This window comes from Octopus sinensis, linkage group LG21, assembly GCF_006345805.1.
Source record: "Octopus sinensis linkage group LG21, ASM634580v1, whole genome shotgun sequence".
NCBI classification, from domain to species: Eukaryota; Metazoa; Mollusca; class Cephalopoda; order Octopoda; family Octopodidae; genus Octopus; species Octopus sinensis.
In genome coordinates, this window is record NC_043017.1 from 10,333,406 (window position 1) to 10,353,405 (window position 20,000).

General features: G+C 41.2%; 1 protein-coding gene across 1 annotated transcript in view; it reads left to right on the top strand.

Annotated features, from left to right (window-relative positions):
* Positions 1-20,000, top strand: part of LOC115222922 (nuclear receptor subfamily 5 group A member 2) — a 254,655-nt gene that overhangs the window by 6,419 nt on the left and 228,236 nt on the right. Inside the window, exon 2 of the mRNA XM_036512049.1 lies at positions 1,623-1,748. Coding sequence (XP_036367942.1) covers positions 1,649-1,748 — 100 coding nt within the window. The 5' untranslated portion in view covers positions 1,623-1,648. The remainder of the gene's footprint in view (positions 1-1,622; positions 1,749-20,000) is intronic.

Sequence of the window (20,000 nt, forward strand, 5' to 3'; positions counted from 1 at the left end):
GTGGTGATGATGGTAATTGCGGTGGTCATTTTGTTGTTGTCGATAATGTTGTTGATTGTTGTTGGTGGTGGTTGTGGCGGCTTTTCTTATTGCTGCTGTTGTTGATTATTGTTGTTGTTGTTGGTGGTGGTGGTGGTGATTTTGTTGGTATTGTCGTTGTTGTTAGTGGTGATGGTAATGCTGGTTGTTGTTGTTGGTGGTGGTGATTGTGGATCTGTGGTTATTGTTGTAGTTGTGGTTGAGGTGGTAGTTGTATAAGAGCTGATCACTGTGGTTGTTGGTGTTGTCTGTACTGGTGGTTTGGGGATGGTGTTGTTCTTCTTGTTGTTGTTCTCATTGTTGGTGATGATATTTAACCTCAAGTCAGTATTGATCAAGCCACATCTATGATCTACGATCAAAGGCATTCCAACCATGACCATTTAGTCTACTCCCTATCTCTAGGTAGCACATTAGCAGAGTCATTAGAGCACCAAATGGCGTTCTTTGTGATATTTCTTTTCTGACTCTCTGTGCTCTGACTTCTCGTTTGAATCTAAGACAACATCCAAGAAAGAGATAATGGTAAAGTTTGCTTCAATACTGATTATTATGTGAAAAGGTATGAATATATGCATAATGCCTTCCCTTAGTATGTTTAGAGTGTGCCTACATGCATATTTAGAAGTAGTTAACCTGTCATCTCTGTAGAGGCCGAAATCTGTTGAAGTGACATCTAACATATATACCCCCAAAAAATCAATGTTAATTACATCAAACGAGCTGTCTCTGTTAGACTTCTTGACCAGAGCTTAACTGATTTAGTCTTTGCATTCACACCGGACCTTGTGGTGGTGAGCAAAATACTTATGAAATGTCCATGAATTCACAAAACCTTATGCAGTAAAAATATTCATAAGAACTCCAGCATACGATGAGATGCTGGAAGATTTTTCATCATCAGCATCATCATTGTTTCAACATCTACTTTTCCATGGTTACATGGGTCAGACGAAATTCGCTGAGGCTGATTTTTGACAACTGTATGCCCTTCTTGTCACTAACCCTTACCTCTTTTCAAGTAAGGTAATATTTCCCTGTGACCAGACACATTTTCATGGAAGATTGGAAAAGAACGACACTTTCTCATACATATATATATAGCAGAATTTAGATTCAAATGAATATGGTACTTAAGTTAGATGCACCAGAATTTTGTACGGTGTTATCCATATGAATCCATGGGGTGATTATAATCAAAATAAGCAACAAGAATATTGGTACCAAATTACCGAAGATATTCTTGTTGCTTATTTTGATTATATATATATATATATATATATATATATATAAGCTATGCCCCTGTCCAACCCATGCCAGCATGGAAAACTGATGTCAAATGATGATGATATATATGATGGGCTTCTTTTAGTTTCCATCTACCAAATCCACTCACAAGGCTTTGGTTGGTTTGGGGTTATAGCAGAAAACACTTGCCCAAGGTGCCATATATTGGAACTGAACCCAAAATCTGGAACCTTATGGTTGGGATGTTTTCTTAGAGTTCAATGAAATTATTACAGCAATTTTTTTATTAACATCTCCAGGGGCCTCACTCATTTCCATGATACTCCTTATTTCAGCTGAGAGCTGTCGTTGTCGTCTTACAATGCCTGATCTGATGTGTTCCCAATCTATGACATCATTGACACTGGATGCAATTGCATGCCGGGAAGAGGAAGCTGTAGTGGTGGACTATATTCTGAAAGGTAAGGAGAACTACTTTGTTTTTCAGTTTATTTTACATTAAGAAAACAAAATGTATTACTACGCCGTTTAATTTCTATATATTTATTGAAGATGTAATGTTAGTGGCTCACTAACTGCTGTCTTGTAATTCAGTATTGTACTATGCACTATTTTCACTGCTGAGTTTGTTCTTTGAAAAAAAGAAAAAAAGGTCAGTAACAAATTTCATTGAAACAATACTGACGAAACAAAGAAACTGTAAAAAATAACAACATAAATAAATAATGGACTTAGCTGCACATGACTTAAAGTTTCATCAGATTTCAGGATGAACTCAACTCATCAGATATGTGGAGAGGAGTAATAGGATTTGAGACAAATTCAAGAGAGCTTCTAGATGTTAGGCCTCTATTGGTTAGCTCAGGTCAGCCCCACTCATGATGGTCATCCAGCTACAATTTTTAACCAAGAGCCATCAAATCTGGTTGCTTCCTCATAAAAACTGCTGTTGTTAATGTATTAATACTCCACTGTACAACCACTGAGCTAGTAACCAGTGGCAACATCCCACCCCTACAGCATGTGGTATCAAATGCAGTGAGCTGATGTTGCTGAATGCACTAGACCTCAGCTTGCAGATATTGTGGTAACAGGTCCCAGTCAACAATCTGGCTGAGTATATGGGGCTAAGAATAAAGAAAAGAACGGAGATTACTTCTGCAGCAATAACATTGAGTGTTCTCAGCTGATCTATTGAGACCTAACATCTAAAGGCCATCTTGAATTTGTCTCAAACACTGATACTCTTCTCTAGATATTTGATGAGATGGGTTCAGCCTACGAGCCTACAGAGGAGAAAGATGATATGAGAAGGGAAAGTAAACAACAGTTATACAAATGAGAAATTTGTTTTATTATATTTCTTATTATGCTGGAATAAACATAGGTGTTGAAATTGTAGTGATATTCAGTTGACAGCTGATGAAGGGATTAGACATGTATATGTCCATCTATATGATTGTATTTTTTGTGTTTCCTTGAAATTTTTTTCTTGTCCCTATGTGTCACCTTTATCCTATATTTATGTGTGTGGTGTGTGTGTGTGTGTGTGCGTGTGATTGTTATTATGTACACTGTAACACCAGAAACAAATTAAAACAACTCATTATCTTGTGTACAGTAAACATTTGATATGAAGTGTTAGAGTTCAAACAGCTTTTTCGTGTGTGTCTCTGTGTGTGTGTATCTCACTCTCTCTCTCTCTCTCCCTCTTTATATATATGTATGTGTGCGTGTGTGTGTGTGTATGTATATGCGCTGTGTCCCCTATATATATGTGTGTATTTACAGGGTTGCGTACCTGTGTACTGTGAAGCGAGTGTATATCTATGTTAGCGTATATATGTAGAAGAGAGACCGACAGACAGAGAAAGAGAGAGACAGATTCTATAATAAAGCATAAAATCTGTCTCTCTCGCTCCCGCTCTCTCTTCTAAGCATACCCAAGCTAATCATAGCTTAATGTCAGTTTATAATCTGTCTAGTGCATTAATGGTAAATAATAATGTTTTAATCTGCGATCCTGTATAATCTCTTAAGAGTTTTTACGGTGTTTTTTTTTTCTTTTAACTCTTTCTTTTTTTTGCTTACTTTGAAGTAATTCACTGTTTCAAAGTGAATTCCATCACTAAACGCCTGTCGTCTGCCGCTTCCTTTTAAGCATTTATTTATTTACTTACCAAGACGAACTCACTGTTTTTCTTTCTGTCTCTCTGTCTTTCTGTTTGTCCGTCTATCTGCTTGTTTCTCTGTCTTTCTGTCTCTTTGTCTGTCTGCCTGGTCAGTCTGTCTTCCTCTCTGCCTTTCTATGTCTGCCCGACTGTCTGCCTGCCTGTTTCCGTGTCTCTCCGTCTGCATGTCTGATCGACTGTGCGTGTGTCTGTGTGTCTGAGTCTGTGTCTGACTGTTTTTGTGTGTGTGTGTTTCTGTCTCTAGTCCCCTCTTTTATTCTTTTTCATTCTCTCTCACTTTCTCTGTGCGCGTGTGTGTGTGTGTGCGCCTGTCCCCCATCTCTCTTTCTCCTTTCTTTCTCCCCCTCTCTCTCCTCTCTATCTATTTGTCCATTTATTCCTTACATTTATCGTCCAGACACGATTCAATGTAGTTCTAGACTATGTGGTTTGTGTTAGGAAGGGCATCCAATTGGAGAAACCGTGCCAAAGCAGACACTGGATCTTGGTCCAGTCCTCTGGCTTGCCAGCTCTGAGATCTTTTCCTTTTGAACGGCAGTTTTCAACACAATTTCTTGTTAACTAAACACTTTAAAACTTCGTATACTGGTAGTATGTGTCAAAATAAAACATTTTTTTGTCTTGGCTTTCTTGAGAAAATTGTAATTTGTTTGTTTAACGTAGTTTAGTTTTTCGAATTTTAACCAATGAATCGCCTCTATTGAGCTAAAATCATTTGCTCCGTCTAAAAGACAACAGGTAATAACTGAGCCCTTTGGCATTATGTTGTGCTTGAGAAGAAGACCCATCAAACTGAACAAAATAAGTCGTGGAAGATACTGGTGTCACACAAATGGCACCCATGCCAGTGGCATGTAAAGGCACCCATTACACTCTTGGAGTGGTTGGCATTAGGAAGGGCATCCAGCCATAAAAACCATGCCAAATCAGACTGGAGTCTGGTGCAGCCTTCCAGCTTGCCAGCCCCATTCAAACTCTCCAACCCATGCCAGCATGGATAACAGACGTGAAATGATGATGATGATATATATACATATATACAGTCATCATCATCGTTTAACGTCCGCTTTCCATGCTAGCATGGGTTGGACGGTTCAACTGGGGTCTGGGAAGCCAGAAGGCTGCACCAGGCCCAGTCTGATCTGGCAATGTTTCTACAGCTGGATGCCCTTCCTAACGCCAACCACTCTGTGAGTGTAGTGGGTGCTTTTTACATGCCACCCGCACAGGTGCCAGGCGAGGCTGGCAAACGGCCACAGTCTGATGGTGCTTTTTACATGCCACCGGCACAGGGGCCAGGCAAGGCTGGCAACGGCCACGTTCGGATGGTTCGCTTACGTGCCACCGGCACTGGTATCACAGCTACAATTTCCATTGATGTTGATCGATTTCGATTCTGATTCTGATTTTCACTTGCCTCAACAGGTCTTCACAAGTAGAGTTTTGTGTCCCAAGAAGGAAAGGTATGCATAAGTGGACTGGCTACATCCCAGGTAGAGGCCATGGGTTACGGTCTCACTTGTCCTGCCGATACATATATACAGCCATGTACAGCATATACAAATTGTCATACATGCAATCATATACGCAAACACACACATCCATTTATACACACATACACACATATACAAATATGCACACAGATATATGCATATACAATACACATACCTGCAAATATAGATGAACCTATGCACATGTGGACACACGTAGACATCTACACATACAGACATACATGTATTGATACATGCATACATACATACACATAAACACACACACACATCGACATTTACACATACAGACATACATGTATTGATATATGCATACACACATACACATAAACACACACACACACACATCTATGCATATATATGCTCCCAACCATTCATATACATATATACACCACGCACACACACATAGACACACACCATACACACACACACACACACATACACACATATATGTACATACACACACACATGCCATGGATCAATATCCCTCTGATAGTTTGGAATGTCATGCATACCCCGTCAAAGAGGTTTATTCAAACAAGGAAGATGTAGGGGGCAAGTAGAGGTGGAGGGGGGCTGTGAGGTGGGGGCGAGGTGGTGAGGGTTGTGGATGTGGGCGAGGACTGAGGGCCACTTGAGTGTATGAGAGGGTGAAGCTGTGGCGATGGTGGTGGTGTTGGTGGGGTCCAGATAAGTGTGTGAGGTGCGGGGGAGGGAAGAGTTTTAGGGAGCAGTACCTTAAAAAGCCTCCATACTGTTCTGATTGTTGCAACATACAAGTCTGACCAAAGCCTTGTGAATAGATTTGGTAGACGGAAACTGAAAGGAGCCTTTTGTATACACACACACACACAAACACACATACACATATATTTCTTTATTACCCACAAGGGGCTAAACATAGAGGGGACAAACAAGGACAGACAAACGGATTAAGTCGATTACATCAACCCCAGTGCGAAACTGGTACTTTATTTATCGACCACGAAAGGATGAAAGGCAAAGTCTACCTCGGTGGAATTTGAACTCAGAACATAACGTCAGACGAAATACCGCTAAGCATCGTTTAACGTCCGCTTTCCATGCTGGCATGGGTGGAACGGTACCACAAGAGCCGGTCATGCCGAAGCCTGCACCAGACTTCTGTAACTGTTTTGGCAGGATTTTTACGGTTGGATGCCCTTCCTAACACCAACCACTCAGGAGAATGGATTTAGTGCTTTTTATAAGGCACAAGCACAGGTGAGATCAGTTTTGGCAAGGTTTTTACAGCTGGATGCAATCCAGCAAAAGAAACTGATAGAATAAGAACCAGGGTTAAAAACAAAAATAAGGGCTGGGGTTGATCTGTTCAACTAAAACCCCTCAAGGCATTTTACATTCTGAGTCTAAATTTTTCCTTTCATCCTTCTGCAATTGATAAAATGAAGAACCACTCAAGTGTTGGGTTCAGTGGAATCAATTGATCCTTTTCCCTCAAAAGTGCTGGCCTTGTGCCACAATTAGGAAACCATTATCATTAGGGTGCTGGATTGGTAACCGTTAGGGCATCGGACAAACTGCCTAGGGTTATTTGTATTGCTTTTTGTTACTTGCCACAAATATCTGTGTGTTTGTGTGTAAGTGTGTATGTGAGTGTGTGTGTGTATGTGTTTGTGTGTGTATGTGTGTATGTGTTTGTGTGTGTACATGTGTGTGTGTGTGAGTGTGTGTGTTTGTGTGTGTACGTGTACGTGTGTGAGTGTGTGTATGTATGTGTTGTGTGTGTATGTGTGTATGTGTGTGTGTGAGTATGTGTGTATGTGTTTGTGTGTGTGTATGTGTTTGTGTGTGTGTGTGTGTACATGTACGTGTGTGTGTGTGAGTATGTGTGTGTGTGTGTTGTGTGTGTGTGTGTGTACATGTACGTGTGTGTGTGTGAGTATGTGTGTGTGTTTGTGTGTGTGTGTGTGTGTCCTTGTCTCGACAACATGATGGTTGTAAACAAGCATCATTGTCATGCAAATGAGGTTGTTCCATTCCAGTCCTCCATGTAAAAGATATCTGACTGTGGGGAAAGTGTTACCTCACTTAAAAGCAGGAGGTGAGCGTTAATGAGAGGAAGGGTATCCAGGCATAGAAAATCTGTCCCAATAAACTCCCTGTGACCCATGGAAAAGTGGTTGTTAAATTATGATAATGATGATGATGATGATGATGATATATATATGTATATATAGTACTCTATACTGAAAATGTGCAGAGAACAACTTCTGTCACATGCTAGGAGGGAAAACTAGAAGTAGTTGATAGCTTCTGTTACCTAGGTGACCAAGTCAGTAGCAGGGTGGATGCTCTGAGATTGTAGCTGCTAGAATAAGAAGAGCCTGGGCAAAGTTCAGAGAGCTCCTACCTCTGCTGGTAACAAAAAGCTTCTCACTCAGAAAGAAGGGTAGACTGTATGATGTATGTGTGCGAATAGCCATGCTACACAGCACTGAAACATGGGCTGTGATGGCTGAGGTCATGCGTAAGCTTGCAAGAAATGAAGCTTGTGTGTACCACTAGATATTTAATGTCAGTGTGCATACACGACAAAGTGTAAGCGCCCCGAGAGAAAAGTTGGACATAAGAAGCATCAGATGTGGCGTGCAAGAGAGACGACTGTGCTGGTATGGTCATGTGATGCATATGGATGAGGACAGCTGTGTGGAAAAGTATCACACCCTAACAGTGGAGGGAACCTGAGGAAGTCGTCGACCCAGGAAGACCTGGGATGAGGTGGTGAAGCTTGACTTTCGAATGTTGGACCTCACAGAGGCAATGACAAGTGACCGAGACCTTTGGAGATATGCTTTGCTTGAGTAGACCTGGCAAGCCAAGTGAAACTGTAACTGTGGCCTATGCTAGTGTCACCTAACCGGCCCATTTAAGAGTACTCTTCAATCATTGGGCAATAAACTGTGCTTAAGAAGACCTGTTGAGTCAAGTGAAGTACCACCTGACTGGCACCTGTGTTGGTGGGACATAAGAAGCACCATTCAAGCATTGTCGATGCCACTCCCACCAGAATGGCTCCGTCGCTGGTGGTATGTAAAATGCACCATCCGAATGTGGTTGATGCCAGTGTCGCCTGGCTGGTCCCATGCCAGTGGCACATAAAAAGCACTATTTGAGCATGGTTGTTGTCAGTGCTACCTGACTGGCTCCTGTGCCGGTAGCATGTAAAATGCACCATTCAAGCGTGGTCAATCCCAGTACCGCTTAATTGGCTCTTGTGCCAGTGGCACATAAAAAGCACCCACTACACTCTCAGAGTGGTTGGCATTAGGAAGGGCATCCAGCTGTAGAAATCTTGCCAGATCAGATTGGAGCTTGGTGCAGCCTTCTGGCTTGTCACTCCTTAGTCAAACTGTCCAACCCATGCCAGCATGGAAATCAGACATTAAGCAATGATGATGATGATGATGATATGTATATATGTACATATATGTGTGTTTATATATGTAGAGAGAGAGAGAGAGAGAGATGGAGAGGGAGAGAGATAGAGAGGAAGAGAGAGACCCAGTGTATTATCTCATAATATACATTGTTCCATTACATCACAACCACACATCATCAAGCACGACAACAACAACAATAACCACAACAATTCATACATACCTTACAATAAAAATAAAAATAATGGATTTATTGCATCATAATAAAGAAACAAGTGTGTTGTACAGATTATGTTTATTCTTTAAGTAATTAATCTAAATTCAGGCTGTTTGTAATTATTGAGGTACAAGGCTGGGTTGTGAGTGCATGCGTGCATGTGTGTGTGTGTGTGTGTGTGTGTGTGTATGTAGGTGATCGCTTTTTGCTGGCTTGCTTTTGATGATGTCGGGAGTTACCTGTGTGAGGTAATAATCACCTATTTTCCTCTCAACTGACAATACTCCTCTTCCATACACACACACACACACACACACACACACACATGTGCATGCAAAATACAACAACAAAATACATGTACTTATGTACTTCGTGTAAGAAGATAAAGACAGCTATCCCCCTCTTCCTCATTATATCACCTTTAACGTCTGTTGTCTGTGCTGCCATGGGTCAGATAGTTTGACCGGGGCTGGTAAGCTGAGGGGCTGCTCCAGACTCCATTTGGATTTGGCATGGTCTTCTATGGCTGGATGTCCTTCCTAGCGCCAGCTATTCCCAGAGTGTAACGGATGCTTTTACGTGCCCCTGGCACAGGTGCTAGTTGCATGACACCAGTATCTACCATGACTACGATTCCACTTGGCTTTGGTCTTCTTCTCAAGCACAGCCTAATGCCAAAGGTCTTGGTCACCTGTCATTGCCTCCATAAGGCCTAACGCTCGAAAGGTGCTTTTTGCATGACACCAACATCGGCCCCATTACCTGGTGGAATTTGAACTCAGAACATTAAGATGGACATAATGCTGCTGAGCATCTTGCCCGGTGTGCTAACAGTCCTGCCAGCTCACTGCCTGTCTGAAAAGAGTTGACCAGTGTTGTTGGGTGAATAAAATGCCCCTCTCAGAAACTGGCTTAGCTTGAGTGACCAAGGTTGGGTTGCTTAGAAGAGGGAAATATATACACATACAGATAGTAACTCCACTCCCATCCTCAGGATCAAATGAATCCTTACCACCAGTAATAAGATAATTGTTTTGGCACTGTTTTTTGGATGTGGATTCTTTGGCATGGCTGGCTGACTGGACATTCAGTCTGTTTTAGCTAAAGTACTTTTTAGGCACTGGACGGATGCAAACACACACGCACACACAAGGATATATACACATACAGATAAAAAGATTGAAAGTCAGCTGGAGAGAGAGAGAGATGGGGAGAATAAACAAGACGTTGAAATGTCTAATTCCAAATAATTGAATCAGTGATCCCAAAATGATTGTGCCACAATGCTTTGCACCCTGTCCCATTCCCAGGATACAACACCGACAGCATGTGCAAGTATTGCTTCTGTAGATGCATGCCTGTTGAACTTGCCTGCTGATATGGAGAACCTCATCTTTTAGGAAATCAGGGCCTCGTTATCAGAATGCAATAGGAGTGCAGTGAGGCTCCCTTGGCATTTTGAACCTGCATGATCAGATTTCTCAGCTCAGGACCATGACCTGCCACACCTCCATAAAAAGCAAGGTCAGTTATGAAAAATTCATTGTCACCGTAATCCCAAAATGCCAAAACAATGTAGCTTGGCCAATCAAATCAGCTGCTCTATAACCAAATGAGCTGAGATCTTCTTGCCATATAGTTTGGTCAAACCTTCTCGAAAAACTCCCTTGCAATACTTTTTTTTATATGTTTTGTAGTGAAAATTAATATTTATTCCATTTGATATCCCTTGGATGTTGTATTTATTCAACCATTGTCTCTTTGGTCTCACCCTTATTTATGTTTTTATATTCTTATTTTTTGCTCACATACCCTATAAGGTTTGTACAATGACAAACTAAGAAGCTTTTTCACGAGTACAGCCAGATTACTTGAGTTGTGACATATACATACATGGTGGCTGCCCCCTCGTTATCGAGTATGGCCATTGCACGAAGCTTAATCAATGTTGTTATCGTGCAATGCCTGTGCAAGAAGATTTTTTTTTAAAGTGAGGAAAGGCTGTGCACTGAGTCAATCCCACTCACTAAGCAACAGCAGCCATAATCCGAAAAAAGTCAACATCATCGGTAACCACTGAGCAGCAGGTTTTATGTCGGAGTTATCCCAGTTACCTGAGTTTCCTTCTCCTAGAAGGATGCCCAAACAAAGGCTAGGAGTCCTTCACTCCCAATGGTTTAACCGCGCGATCGGGTATTCAGTCCGATTATTTCTATGTCCCCGCGCATGATACAGCCTTAAGACATTTATTGGATGGCCGTTGACTCTCAAGAGTTCCTCCACCCTATACATACATACATACATACATACACATACATACATGCATACATACATACATACATACATATATAATATACATATGTACATAAGTATATGTAGATATATGTGTATGGGTATATATGTATGTCTGTAGATAGATAGGTATATGTACATATACATGTACATGTGTGTGTGTGTGTGTGTGTGTGTGTGTGTGTGTGTGTGTGTGTGTATATGCACAGAATTTATACACACACACACACAAATGAGATGAAGAAAGACATGATCCAAAATATTAAACAATAGGAAAGATTGATATCACAGTTATGGAGGCTGTGATAAACCGCTGGCTGCTGATATTTTTTCCCTATTTTTTGTCTCTCCCCCCCCCCCCGACCAGCCCTCCCCCATCTGTTATTACCGTACGTTTTCCTTCCTTCCTTCCTTTCTTCCTTCCTTGTTTATCTTTTATTCTTTGTTTTTATTGCTGCCACTCAGTGAAACGAAGCTTTTCACATGCTCAATCATGAAGACTCGCTTAAAAACTTACTTGTCGCCAGGACCGGCACGTGACTGCTGGCTCTGACGTCATCACAGACTCACCGGGCAGCTCTGTGTCGGAGTTTGTTTGGGTGTTTGGATTATTACAGGTGGTGATGTTGTTGTTATTGTTAGTGGTGGTGGTGGGGGTGACCATGGTGAGGATGGCGGCGGCTGTGGTGGTGGTGGTGGTGGTGGTGGTGGTGGTAGTTGCTGTTGTTGTTGTTGTTGGTGATGTTGATGAGAGAGGAGGTGTTGATATTGATGGTGGTAGTGGTGTTGCTTAGAGGGGAAGTGTTGGTGTTGATGGCAGTGGTTGGTTGTGGTGGTGGTGGTGGTAGTGATGGTACTGGTATGGTCGTTGGGATGGGGGCGATGGTGGAGGTAGTGATGGTTGTAATTGGTAGTGGTGGCTCTGACTGTGTTGGTATGGTGGTTGGGGATGGAGGGGTGTTGGTTGTAATTGGTGGTAGCAGTGATGGTAGTGGTGGTGGTACTGAGGGTTGGTTGTGGTGGTAGTAATGGTGGTGGTGGTGGTGATGGTGGTGGTTATGGTATTTGTGGTTAATTGATTGTGGTGATGGTAGCGGTTGTTGTTGTTGTTGTTGTTGTGGTGATGGTGGTAGTGGCGGCGGCGGTGGTGGTGGAGGAGGTAGTTGGTTGTTTATAGTGAATGTGGGGTCAGAAGGTGGGTGTGTCTTCTCTCTCATTTGCTCTTCCTCCCTCTCTCTCTCTCCCTCTCTTTCTCTCTCTTCCTTTCTGTTACAAATTACACACATGTGGTTTTCTTTTTAGCAATCCTCAAGTGTTTATAAGTAGTTTGTCTGTCTATCAGCCTGCCTATCTGTCTATCTACTTTTCTGTCTGTCTGTGTGTATGTATGTATTTCTGTACTTGTGTGTGTGTGTACACACATGTTTGTATATAAATATATTGCAATATATAAACATCTTCCCAAATAAAGTGTATTACATATTAAAGGCTCTGATGAAGCTTTCAGTGTTTTTCAGGCACTCAACTACGAGTCCACTGCATTGTATAGCAGCAACGCCAGTAAGCTAATGCACTTCATAAGATAATCATTTATTCCTTTGTCACTTCTTTTCTTATACACACACACACAAACACACACACATAAATATATATAAATTATATTGGGCCTCAGGGAGGCAAAGTGGGCGAGTTCTTTTTGAGTTTTGAGCCTCATTGAGGCAATGACCAACACTCTTGGCATTATGAACACACACGCACAAATGATTGCAGAAGTTTTCTTTTTATAGCAAGGCAATATTCCTTTATTCTTTTACTTGTTTCAGTCATTTTGACTGCGACCATGCTGGAGCACTACCTTAGCAGTTTTTTTAGTTAAAGAAACTGACCCCAGGACTTATTCTTTGTAAACATAGTACTTATTCTATCGGTCTCTTTTGCTGAACTGCTATGTCATGTGAACATAAACACACCAACATCGGTTCTCAAGCGATGGTGGGGAGATACACAGCTGAATAAAGAAGTGTCAAGTTCTAATTATGAAGGGTACCTGTGGAAGGAGTAGACCCAGGAAGACATGGGGCAAAACGGTGAGCATGGGTTGGACGATTTGACTGAGGTCTGGCGAACCAGATGGCTGCACCAGGCTCCAATCTGATCTGGCAGAGTTTCTACGGCTGGGTGCCCTTCCTAATGCCAACCACTCCGAGAGTGTAGTGGGTGCTTTTTACGTGCCACCGGCACGAGGGGCAGCTTCAGTAAAATCCAGTTGACCCATGTGAGCATAGAAAAGTGAGTGTTAAATGACCATGCTAATAACTGTAAGTGCTGTGTTAATGAATATTTAATTGACAATCTAGAAAAGCTGTGGTCTGCAAACAAAGAAAGTAATCTACAGTCACAGGAATGAGTGTGTTCCAAGAAACTTGCTTCCCAACCACATGGTTCTGGGTTCAGTCCTACCTTGGGCAAGTGCCTTCTACTATAGCCTCAGGCTGACCAAAGCCTTGTGAGTGGATTTGGTAGATGGAAACCAAAAGAAGCCAGTCATATACATATGTGTGTGTGTGTGGTGTGTGTGTGTGTGTTTACCATCATCGCTTGACAACTGATGTTGGTGTACTTACGTCCCTGTTTGCACCTTTATGAAAAACAAAAAGGGTTCTTCAGCAGTTAAAATGGTTGGTGGGTGGGGTTATTCTGTACTGTCCTAAGACAATCCTGGAATTTATTCACTGCTCTCTCAAGGTGTGGGCATATTGGGTCATTTCTCAAGGGATACACGAGTCTAGGGATCTTATGATAATCTGTGACTTGCTGTCAATATATGCTATAAGGCCTCAATGCATTGTTTGTTTGAGGGCTAATGAAGGTGTTAAAATCATCTTGAGGTTTATTTAGTGCCATCTCAAGACATGGGCACATCTATGCTATGCCCCACTGTCAATAAATAAAATCTGTTAGATCCTGGTGCATTGTTCTGCTTAAGGACCTATAAAGATGTTAAGACTGTCTTAAGGTTTTATTCACTGTCATGTTAAGGCAAGGACACATTGTGCTTTTGGTTGGGACCTCATGGGTTTAAAGGCTCCATACTAATCTAAGTATGCTGTGCCCTGCTATCAATAAGTATATACTACAGGGCTTCTGTACATTGCTCTGTATAAGGACCAACGAAGATGTTAAGATAGTTTTAGGGTTTATTCACTGTCTTCTCTTTCTTTCTTTGTATGAGGTAATTTCCCTAATAAAGAAAATATATAAACGGAAGAATAAGCCATTCAGTGACGTGCAACCAAGAGAATACCCTCCATCAGGCATTTGCCATATTCTGAACACCTTACTTCCCTGGGCATGGATACATTGAAACTCCGACGTCTGGCAGCTGACTTGGCAGACACCCATAAAATTATTAACCATCTTACAAACAATAACTCTGAGCACCTTTTCAAACTCCATCTGTCTAACACCTGTGGACACGTTTACAAAGTCAGAAAACAGCACAGCTCCCATGACTTTCGGAAACATTTTTTCACGCTAAGAGTTGCTAAAGCATGGAACAAACTGTCGGCATTAGTTGTTAGTTGTCGGAGCACTGCATCCTTCAAAATTTTTATACTTCCTGAAATTTGCCAACACTACACCTGATTTTCTCCACTCCATACACACACAAGCATGTATCTGACTCATACACTGTTCGCTTTCCAGACATTTGTACATATGCTTTATACACACTTTTGACCAAGTTGTGGTGCACCTGAGCACTGTATACAATAATTTCATTATTATTATTATTATATAAAGATAAGTGATGAGGCAGTTAATATTGGAAAGAAAACCAAGCTTGGTTTTCCAGCAGACGATCAGAAACAAGCAACCCTGATTCCTGGCAATTGGAACCTTTCAGTTATAATGTATTCAGGAATACTCAACATTTGTATTGAGTACTATCATTTATTGCTTCTGGTGAATGAACAGAATAGGAATGGTAAGAAGTTTGCCTCCCAACCACATGATTCCAGGTTCAATCTCACTGTGTGACACCTTGGGAAAGTGTCTTCTACTATAGCCTTGGGCCGATTAAAGCCTTGTGTGTGGATTTGGTGGGCGGAAACTGAAAGAAGCCCAATATGTGTGTATCTTTTTGTTTGTGTTCGACCGCCGCCACCGCTTGACATCGGGTGTTGGTTTGTTTACGTTCCCGTTACTTAGCGATAGACTAAGTGCCAGACTAAAAAGATAACAAGTACCGGGTGCAATTTGTTCGACAAAAACTCTTCAAGACGGTGCCCCAGCATGGCCGCAGTCTAGTGATGAAAAATAAAAAAAATATATATATAGACGTAGAGAGAGAGAGAAAGAAAGAAAGAGAGACGTATGCATGTGTATGTGTGTGTGTGTGTGTGTGCGTGCGTGCGTGTGTGCGTGTGTGTGTGTGTGTGTGTGTGTGTGTGTTGTGACTTTCTGTAGTCTTTCTGTCAACTTAACCGCGCTTACGTTACGGAAAAAATGTCGATATTGTCTCTTCGGACCATCCATACTTGCGAGTGACTTACGTGATTGCCTCCCTTACATCCAGTGTATGCGTATTTATGTAGAAGTGTGCAAATGTGTGTGTGCATGTGCGTACATGTGTGTGGGTGTGTGCATTCGTACGTGTGTATGTATGGGTACTAGTATCTATCTATCTATCTATCTGTCTGTCTGTCTGTCTGTCTATCTATCTATCTATCTATCTATCTATCTCTTTCTCCTCGCCCTCCTGAGTGAGTTATGTTGATGCAAACAGGAAAAATAGAACTCAAAATACAACTAAATGGACATTTTTATTAATAACTAGCAGTATCGCCCGGCGTTGCTCGGGTTTGTTTCCACCCTTAAGAATTGGAATTTTTGAAAAGTAAAAATTGTGCATTATGTAGCTTGTTATTCACTTTAAGTGAACATTTTTCTGGTTGAAATACACCGAAAAATGGCGACACAGCAGTCAAAAAATCGTAAAAAATAGGGATTTTCATAGAAAAAAAAGCACCTTTTTGATGTAAATAATTTTTGGTGTTAACATGGTCCGATTTGAATTTTTTCTTCTACGGAAGGAAGAGCAAGCCTTCTTCTATCATACTCTCAATTTTGGTCAACTTGCGCCACAGGGCCTCGGAGGAGATAGTGTTAGTTGAAGGCTACCAAACCTTGATTTTATTTTATCCATTAGGACATACATAGAATGGACGATACAATCACGGATGATTTTACATATAAAGCGTAATTTGGGGTCTATAAAAATTTAACATGATTTTATATAAAACGAATGAATACAATGGACATTTTTTTTAAACAAATGAAGTAGGGCGCGTTTATGGACCCCACGAACCCCGCCTCTCATTGACCTCGGTTTTGGGGTTTATCTCGCATCCACGAAGGCTACCAAACCTGCCATGCACAGACAACTTCAGCTTTATATATAGAGAGAGATTAGCAGAAATAATAGAGCGACTCGAGGTCCGACAGTTTCGTTCATTGGCGTTTAGCAATATATCTTTAGTACATCTTTATTAATTGATTGCAAAATGGCACCAAATGATAGCAGAAACAGAGAGCGCATTATTTCATGTACTGGGTTCAAATCTCGCTCAAGCAGGCTTTTTATTCCCTCCGGTGTCGATCGATAATATTAGAACCAATAAATCACTGGAGATCGATGTAAGCGACTTTCCCCCACCACTGACTGTGTGACATTTTACTGCAGAAATCCTTTTCTTTCTCTCTGTCTCTGACTCTTGCATTCTGTTTCTCTCCCTCGCCGTCCTTCTTTGTAAGTTACACACACACACACACAACTCTCTCTTTTACTCTTTTACTTGTTTCAGTCATTTGACTGCGGCCATGCTGGAGCACCGCCTTTAGTCGAGCAACTCGACCCTGGGTCTTATTCTTTTTTGTAAGCCCAGTACTTATTCTATCGGTCTCTTTCTGCCGAACCGCTAAGTGACAGGGGGACGTAAACACACCAGCATCGGTTGTCATCAATGCTAGAGGGACAAACACAGACACACAAACATATATACACACATACATATATATATATATATACATATATACAACAGGCTTCTTTCAGTTTCCGTCTACTAAATCCACTCACAAGGCTTTGGTCGGCCTGAGGCTATAGCAGAGGACACTTGCCCAAGATGCCACGCAGTGGGACTGAACCCGGAACCATGTGGTTGGTTAGCAAGCTACTTACTACACAGCCATTCCTGGTCGTAAAAATTATATAAGTGACTTAAGGGCCGAGAGTTTCGTGTATGGCCCTTAACAAACGGTCATTAAGTGACTCATGTAACCTTGCAGCCAACGACTTACTAGAAAAGATTAGAATATTGAGTGAAGCCTAGTAACTAGTAAATCTAGCAAGTGGGGGGGGGGATCTCATTTCAGTGAGGGCTGGGAGCGGGGTTAGCATGCAATGATGCTATCGAGAGAATGGACCTGAAACTGTGTACATTCTCTCCTGATGACCCCTCTGTAAGGGCCTCTGTAGTTTTGTGGAGTTTCTATGAGCAGCCATAGGAAGTCTCCCTCTTTTGCGGAATTTATTTTTTGTTAGAATTTATATTTTTTTTACTTTTTGCATGCCATATTTATTTAACTCCATATTGTATTGCCTTGTACCGTCCCCAGGGTTTCTTGCAAAACCTTAATGGTCAATAAAGAAAATATTATTATTATTATTATTACTATTACTATTACTATTATTATTATTATTATTATTATTATTGCTGCAGTGAGCTGGCAGAGTTGTTAGCACACCAGGTAAAATGCTTCATGGCATTTTGTCCATCTTTACGTTCTGAGTTCAAATTCCATTGGGGTTGACTTTGCCTTTCATCCTTTCGGGGTCAATAAATTAAGAACCAGTGAAACACTGGGGTCGATGTAGTTGAATAGTCCCCTCCCACCAAATTTCAGGCCTTGTGCCTATAGTAGAAAGGATTATCATTATTTTTGTTGTTATTATTTTTATTATTGACCCTTTCGTTACCAACCTGGCTGAAACCGGCTCTGGCTCTGAGTACAAATGTCTTGTTTTCATAAGTTTTGAATTAAAATCTTCCACCAAACCTTAGTCACAATTTATGTTCCTAACACTAGCTTAATGATAACTAAGTTACTTTACTAAATTCTTTGTTATATTTAAAGTAATTAAAAGAAACACAGAGCATCTCAAAATAAATACAGTAACGAAAGGGTTAAGTACCAGTTGTACACTGAGGTTGATGTAATTGACTAGCTCCCTCCACTAAAATTGCTGGCTTTGTGCCAAAGTTTGCAACCATTATGATGTGATGATGATGATGATGATGGTGATGACAGCAGCAATAAGCTGTATTACATGGTTGTTGCTATCATCCAACATGTAGCAAGCAATCCAAGAGACAGGTAACTCTCTAGTGTGAGAAGGTTCATTCAACACAATCACACATGCAAGATGTTCAGAATGAGTCTATATTAATTATTGTGAGGGCGCATGGCTTAGTGGTTAGGGCATTCGGCTCATGATCGTAAGGTTGTGAGTTCGATTCCCGGCGACGCGTTGTGTCCTTGAGCAAGACACTTTATTTCACGTTGCTCCAGTCCACTCAGCTGGCAAAAATGAGTTGTACTTGTATTTCAAAGGGTCAGCCTTGTCACTCTCTGTGTCACGCTGATTATCCCCGAGAACTACGTTAAGGGTACACGTGTCTGTGGAATGCTCAGCCATTTGCACGTTAATTTCACGAGCAAGTTGTTCCGTTGATCGTATCAGCTGGGACCCTCGTCGTCGTAACCGGCGGAGTCAGAGAAAAATATTAATTATTTCAAGATTGTATGTTGTTTTCTTGCTTTGATATAATAGAATAAATAAAACAAATGAACAAGAGAGTGAGAGAGAGAGGGGGGGAGAGAGTCATTAGTGTGCTTGATGCCTCTGTAGGTGAGGTAATAATAATTATGATAGTGGTCGGAGGCAATAAATAGTCATTATAACCCGACAAATCAATGACATTTTACTTTTACATCAGTCAGAATAATTAAGCAGATTAATCATTAACCTCACCTGAACTCTATGCAATTGTTGTTGTTGTTGTACCTGCTGTGGTTGTTGTTGTTATTGTTGTTGTTGTTGTTGTTGTTGTTGTTTGTGTCTGGACTTTGTGAAGTAGGAAGTATTCACCCCCCTCCCACCCTAAATAGGGGAATAGATGAAAAGACCATAATTAATTGCTGGCTGGATTGATTAATGGTTTGAATTCTTAGACAGCTGGTTTAAGAATTTTGTCTTCAGACATTTTGGTTTAAGTCAGTCTTGGACAAACTGCAGCAGCCTGCAGGAGTTTCTAAATGACACGCCTAATGAAAAATTACCTAAAATTTCTTTCGTAGTGCTGTCCATCTGATGATGACCCATGTCTCATGTGGCACACTTCTTGAAAAAGGATACACATGCCTGGTTTAGACAAATGGCTCAGAAGAACAATCAGCACCGTTTCACATCTGTCTTCCTTACTGTCACAAGTTGGACACTTTGACAAGATCTTGATGTTCAAGGATTGTCTTGTACTTCAGTGTCTGTTTTTAGTACAGTTTCTACAGTTGGACGTCCTTCCTATTTCCAACCACTTTACAAAGTGTACTGGGTGCTATTTTTCCTATCAAAACGTCCAACCCATGCCAGCATGGAAGACAGATGTTAAATGAAGATGATCTATCTATCTATCTGTCTGTCTGTCTGTCTTTCTCTCTTTTTGTCTTTTTCTTTCTTTCTCTCTTTTTTTCTTTCTTTCTCTCTTTTTTCTTTCTTTCTTTCTCCCCCTCTCTTTCTTTCTTTCTTTCTCTCCCCCTCTCTCTTACTTACTTTCTTTCTCTCTTTCTTTCGTTCTCCCTCACTTTAAACTTATGCACATACATACATATAATGCATGTCGTTTATATTCCATAGCATGTTATAACTCCTGCATGTTATTTCTTCTTCTTCGTCTTCTTCTTTTTCTCCTCCTCCTCCTCCTCTCCTCCTCCACACTTTGTATGTGGCTTCCACACGCATGTGCAT